This window comes from Anser brachyrhynchus, assembly GCF_964034855.1.
Source record: "Anser brachyrhynchus genome assembly, chromosome: 7".
Classification (NCBI taxonomy): Eukaryota; Metazoa; Chordata; class Aves; order Anseriformes; family Anatidae; genus Anser; species Anser brachyrhynchus.
This window is the reverse complement of record NC_137701.1, coordinates 14,639,211-14,645,210: the sequence shown is the minus strand read 5'-3', so window position 1 is coordinate 14,645,210 and position 6,000 is coordinate 14,639,211. Positions and strand designations below refer to the sequence as shown.

Here is a 6,000-nt window from a genome sequence, read left to right as displayed (position 1 = left end):
AGTTGCAGCCTTTTGCTCTACACTTAACAGCACGGAGAAGATTCCTTAGAGCACTTCAGCACAGACCCAGCAACATTAAGAAAAAACACTGCTATGGCGCCTTAGTCCTACAGCAGTCTGGCCTCCGGTGCCCAGGCACACACAGAGCCTTTTCTACTTTGGAGCTGCCTTCGGGTTACACCACAACACCCATGTCTTACAGCAGCACTTCCCTTCCCTCTCACCCCGCTCCACCCCCAAACACCAAGGCTAAGAGAAGCAGGCTGGTTACTCATTGCTATAACTATTATAGAAACTATTCCACTTGCTAAGGGCACTCCTGATAGCACAAGGGCCCAAAATCAGCTCCTAAGGAGGTGACTTAAAAAACAAGTATCCTTTTAGTCCTAGAGCCTGGGAGAAGGCAGGGTACTGGAATAGCCCGTGTTTGTTAGTACAAAGAAAAAATGTTGGAGTTCCTACATGGAACAAGGCTTCGCTCTGCCATGTTTCACAGGCAAGCCATTGCACTCTTCAGTTCCTCCTGCAGTCTCTGTCTGCAGTTGGTGCTCACCATTCCCAACCCCACGCTTCTTGAGGAATAAATGGAACATCTGCGAACTTGCCAAAGCCCTAAAACAGAGTTACCTATTGATTCGGGTCAGATGCTCTCTCATTCCCCCTAAGTTCCTTTTGCTTTTGTTATAAAGTAGTACTACAGACACAAAACACACTTTTATATGGACTGCTCATTGGCAATCAGAAATAAAGCATCAGAAGAAAAGAATAACTGTTTACTGCCATGGGTACATTTTAAGATCATGGGTTAGGAAAAGAATATGCTTCTCCATTTACATGGACCGAGCTCACAGGAAGATGTAAGTTAAAAAGATACAGATAGCTAACAGAAAAATCAGTGTTTTAGGCCAACTTGTCAGCAGACCCGCTAGTGTGGTCCCACTGACTTTAACAAAGAAAAGCCTGATACTACAAAGCAGAGTTACCTCATGGAGAAAGGATTACAGTTAGAAGTGCAAAGACAGAAGGGAACTGCAAATTAGTCTTGAAAAGAAAGAAAAAAAAGAGGGGCTACTTCCCAGCTGGTATGAACTGGCGCAGCTGCACTGAATTCAGGCGCTCAGCAGAGCAATGTGCTACGTAATTTGGCCTGCAGACTACAGAGTTATGAAGAATGGTCTCATCTGCCCTATTTGCTTCAAATAGCTACTGTTAAAAAAATGTGTGCTGGACACTGGTTAGCAGCCTGTTCCTGGAGCCCCAGCTCTTCAGGTTGGTTTCATGATTTATGCATGCCATGGGGTGGCTACAGCAGGCACACTGAGCACAGGGTGAGTTGCCACTTGCAGAGCTGAGCACGGGCCTTTTCACTTTTCCCTACTAGCATGGCCTATTCTGGCACATGCATCAAAGTTTCGCAGCCATTTCAAGTGGCTGGCAGTGGAAAGGAGATGCAGCAAAGAACCTCACAGAGAGGAAGTGCAAGAGTAACAGACCATGTTAATTTTCTGTGGGAGAAATGTAGCCCTTTTGGAAGGCACACAGCCCCCCCGCAGGTGGCTCTCCTTTGCCTTGACTTGTGTGAATTGAGCTGCAATTAACAGCTCAGCCCCACAGCTGAAGTTAATTCCTGCACCAGGCTCTTTTCTGGGTCTCCACCTCACTGGCCAGCAGAGCTGGACCTGCTGCTGCTGTATGGGCTGAAGCCTGACCAGTGAATACCCCTTGTTTTGCCCCACAGACGCCTTCTCCAGGGGAGAGGGAAGAGTGGAGGACAGAAAGGAGACACCTCCAGCAACCAAGCACAGCAAGGACGGTGCCAGGTGGCCGAGCCTGGTCCGGATCCCGGAGCTCCAGCACGGGGACTTGCTTTTACCCTGACCCCCTCAGCGGCACGCTGCTAGCAGAGCGGGCGAGGGGCCGGCTCCTCTGCCACCGACGGCCCCTCGGCGCCGGACGAGCCCCCGGGAGGGGACTGGGGAGCTCCGCAGGGGGCAGAGGAGCGGGGCACGCCTCGCAGCGGGGGCAGCTCCGCCGAGGGAAGCGGGGCGGGAGGCAGGTAGCGCCGGGGGCTGCTCCCCGAGCCCTGACGTAGAAACTAAGCGGGGCTGCCCGCCCCGGCTTCTTAAGGAGCGCGGCGGCGGCGGCGGGCGCGGAGAGCGCCCTGCCCTGCCCGGCCCGCCCTGCACGCCGCAGCGCCGAGGTAAGGTGCTGTGGGCCAAGGGCCGGAGGGAGGGACGGAGCGGGCCGGGGGCGGCGGTGCCCGGCGCCTCGGGGGAGCCGCGGTGCGGCGCGGGGCTGCTCCCGGAAGGCACCCCCCGAGGGCACCCTGGGGCCGGCCGCGGCGGGGGAGGGCTGGGCACCGGTGGCTGCGGCGAGGAGCGGGCGGTGAACTTTTGGGGTTCGCGCTTTGCGGCACGGCGCCGCTCGTTACGGGAGGAGGGATGGGGGGGTCAAAGAGCAGCGAGGGAAAAGAATCGGAGCCACAAGGTGCAAATAACACGCGCACACACACAAAAGAACTTCAATTTATGAAGGGATTGACCCTATGATCTGGAGTGTGAGGGGTGGAATTCAATGGAAGCATTCACCACGAGCACAAGTAGGGCACTAATGGAAACCGAGATTTCCTGGGCATTCCCCCGGCTCTTGACCACTGAAACAAATCCCGAAGCTTGCAGAAGACTTGAGCAAAGTGCTCCCCGTGTTCAAGCAGACTGTAAGGACCAGCGGTCGTGGCTGCTGGCCCCGAGCAGTGCCTAAAGCAGGACAGACTCTCTTATTATGTCCCGCCAGCAGCAGCCCCTCCATCCACCCCTCTGACAGGTCCAGAATCCCTCCTCCCTGTCTTACCCAGTTTTGCAACTTAGGAAGTTTCCAAAAGGGGGCTGGGGAGGCAAAGAAAGCAAAGTAACCAGTTCAGCTGTTAACCAGTGGAAACCAACTAACCCCCGCCCAAGTGACAGAACCCTCCTTAAACCCCAGTTTTACTAAACTCCTTAGTTCGAACTATTTGTTTGGGTTCCCTCCCACCCCTATGATCCTATCTGAGATTGCCAGGTTGTTTTGAAGACTATAAGCTTGCTAAACAGAGTTAGTTACACCCCTTGAAAGAGTCAAGGTAAGCAGATGTAGGTGCACGTTGCCCAGCATCTATGCACAGCTGCCTGCTGCCCAGCATAGGGCTGTGATGCACCAGCCAGGAGGAACGGGACAGTGACCCACAGGAGGGCTTCAGCTTTGCCTCTCAGAGAGCAATCAAAGCCTGCCTTCAGCAGCAGGGTGCAGAAGAACAATGCTTCTGGAGATCCTGATAGCAGCACGAGGACAGCCCCATTACTACCACTGCTGCCATAAGTGACAGCCCACTAGGCAGAGCAGCGTGGGAAGGGCGTGCTGTCCCTCTTCATGAAATGTGAGGCTCAGATCCAAGGCTGTCAAGCCAACATTCCTCACGGGATCCTAATTCAGACTGAATACAGACTTTACTCTCAAACTGCTTTACAGTCAAAAGCCTCCAAAATGTTCCTAAAACTTGACCATGTAGCTACATAGGGGGCCAGATAAGAATATCACTGTGAGAACTACAATCCCCAAAAAGTTCTTTAAAACTGCAATGAAATACGCTCGTAAAAGCAGCCTAGTGCTCCCTGGTCTTACACACTGGCTGTGGCTGGGCTACATTTCACACACAGTACCTCTGCACACACACTTACTCCTGCCTTTGACGTTTTTCATCACATAGCAGAGACATTGCTTTTGCTCTTGATGAGCACTCATGGAGGAGGCTTTCTACATGAAAAGCCAGTTGCTTATTAAGATAGTCTAATTAAGAGAGGTAGCTTTTTCCTCAAAAAGAGGACACACACACACAAAACAACCCCAACACATGTGCTGAGCTGTTGCTTTTTAAACAGAATTGTTTGTCCTAAAAGCTGATTTTGGATGTCTCTGATTTCTACAAATGGGAGGTTCTCCACACACCATGATCTAGACTAAAAATAAATCCCCAAACTGTTCCACATCAGAAAGATGTATTGGAAATATACTACAAATACTAGAAACATACTAGAAAATACACAACATGTACTAGAAATTAAATCTGACTGAGACAACTGAGCCTTTCTGTCCCCCAGAGGTTATTATTCTCAGGATTTCTCCCTTTGCAGCTACTTACCAAGTTTCACAATGTTAACATAACAGCCTATTGTCAGTGATCTCTGATAAGCTTCCATACATTTATATATGTGCACATATACATGCTGTACAATACAGCTGTTATGCTGTGGCTTTGTTATACCCCCTTTTCAGAATTGTTCTGCATTTTAGCAGGTAAAACACTCCTGGTCAATGGATGATTTTGCAAGCTACCATTAATTTGTTAGAACATACTTTCAACAAATAGTTTTCTCTTTGCTGCCTGAAGATCCCTGGAGTATGCAGAGTATTTTAAAGGTCTCATAAAATTTGGGGAAAAGCAAGACTTTCAAAAGGGTTAAGTTTTCTGTAAAAAAGAATGGATCTTTACTGGAAAAGTTTAAGAATCTGCAAATCAAAAAAGGCCAAAAAATTTTCAATATGAACTTCCAGATAAAGGAATTCATCATATGGATCTGAGGATGACCACCAATTTTTAACACACCCTTCTGCTGCACAGGATAATGCAATTCCACTGTATTTATATTCACACATGCAAGAAAACATACATGGATTTTTAAATAACAGAGAAACAAATATCATCATCTAGTGCCTTCTACATAATTTAAGATGCTAGGGTCTTTTTCCTGCATCTAACAGTGACGCGGGAACAATTTTTCAGCTTATTTTGGTTTTGTTATGTTTCAGTAACACAATGGATCTTGGTAACAGAGGGAGGAGAATCCACTACAACATGAGGCTCACCTGCTCTCTGCTAATCATGGGAGTGTTCTGTGTGACACCTTTCCTCTGCCACAGCCAAATTGATCCACTGGCTCTTGGGCAAGCAGACCCTCAATGCTGGGAATCCTCCTCAGCTGTCTTACTGGAAATGAGGAAGCCTCGTATTTCTGACTCTGTCAGTGGCTTTTGGGACTTCATGATCTTCCTGAAATCATCAGAGAACTTGAAACATGGGGCTCTGTTCTGGGACCTGGCTCAGCTCTTCTGGGATATCTATGTGGACTGTGTGCTCTCCAGAACCCATGGCCTAGGAAGAAGGCAGCTTACAGAAGCTGAGCAGAAGATCACTACTCTACATTCCCAGTACACAAAGAGAAACCAAGGTTACTACTCATTTAATATACATCTCATATGCAATAAATAGACCCTAGTAGGAAAGGAGGGAGACACAGGCTTATCGTACTATGTGGTAACAGCACTGAAAGTTAGTGCCAGACAGTCCAGTACAGAACTCATGTTAATGTTCAAAGAGACTGCAGTAAAAACTTTGACCTCCAAATAACATGAACTCTAATGACAGCTTTTAAGTCTTTTTTTTTTTGGGGGGGGGGGGGGGGGGGTGTGGAAGGAGCAGGAGAGGCAGCAGGAGTAGAAAGTTAAACACAGAAGGATTCAAACAAATACGACAGCTCAGCAGCTGAACATACAAGAGATATTCTTCAACACCAACAATTTAACCACTGTTGTGCCATGGACAGGCTAGTTCCAAATTCCCCCCATTCTGAGGACTGCATTAACCCAGGAACAGTCACACCAGTGCCACAGGGGAGCGTGGCACTCTTTCAGCAGAAGAGTAAGGATATGTTTAATTGCCATCTGGTAGTCAACCACTAGATGGTTCCTAGTTCTGTTAACTTAGTCCAACACACAAACAACTCAGGTGCAAACATAGTTTCAGGCACAGCTATGGATTCAAGAAGAAGAACGGGATCTATGAAACTACATGCTGCAGTTCCTCACTTCCAGGTTCCCTGCCCCAGAGCAGAATACATAGACTTAAAGCATCTCCACACGCAGTAAGGTGAGAGCTGGTACTTCACAGCAGGATGTACAAAAGGTAGC

General features: G+C 48.8%; 1 protein-coding gene across 2 annotated transcripts in view; it reads left to right on the top strand.

Moving 5' to 3' along the window:
* The first annotated feature begins 255 nt into the window (after positions 1-255).
* The window catches only part of FAM237A (family with sequence similarity 237 member A), a 14,294-nt gene continuing 8,549 nt past the window's right edge, over positions 256-6,000 (top strand). Inside the window, exons 1-2 of one of the 2 annotated variants that reach the window (XR_013953802.1) lie at positions 256-2,200; positions 4,843-5,959. Coding sequence is in view for 1 of the 2 variants with exons in the window: in XM_080600527.1 (XP_080456653.1) it covers positions 4,850-5,261 (412 nt within the window). In the remaining variant the exon portion in view is untranslated. The remainder of the gene's footprint in view (positions 2,201-4,842; positions 5,960-6,000) is intronic. The other variant, XM_080600527.1, reaches the window with a different exon arrangement.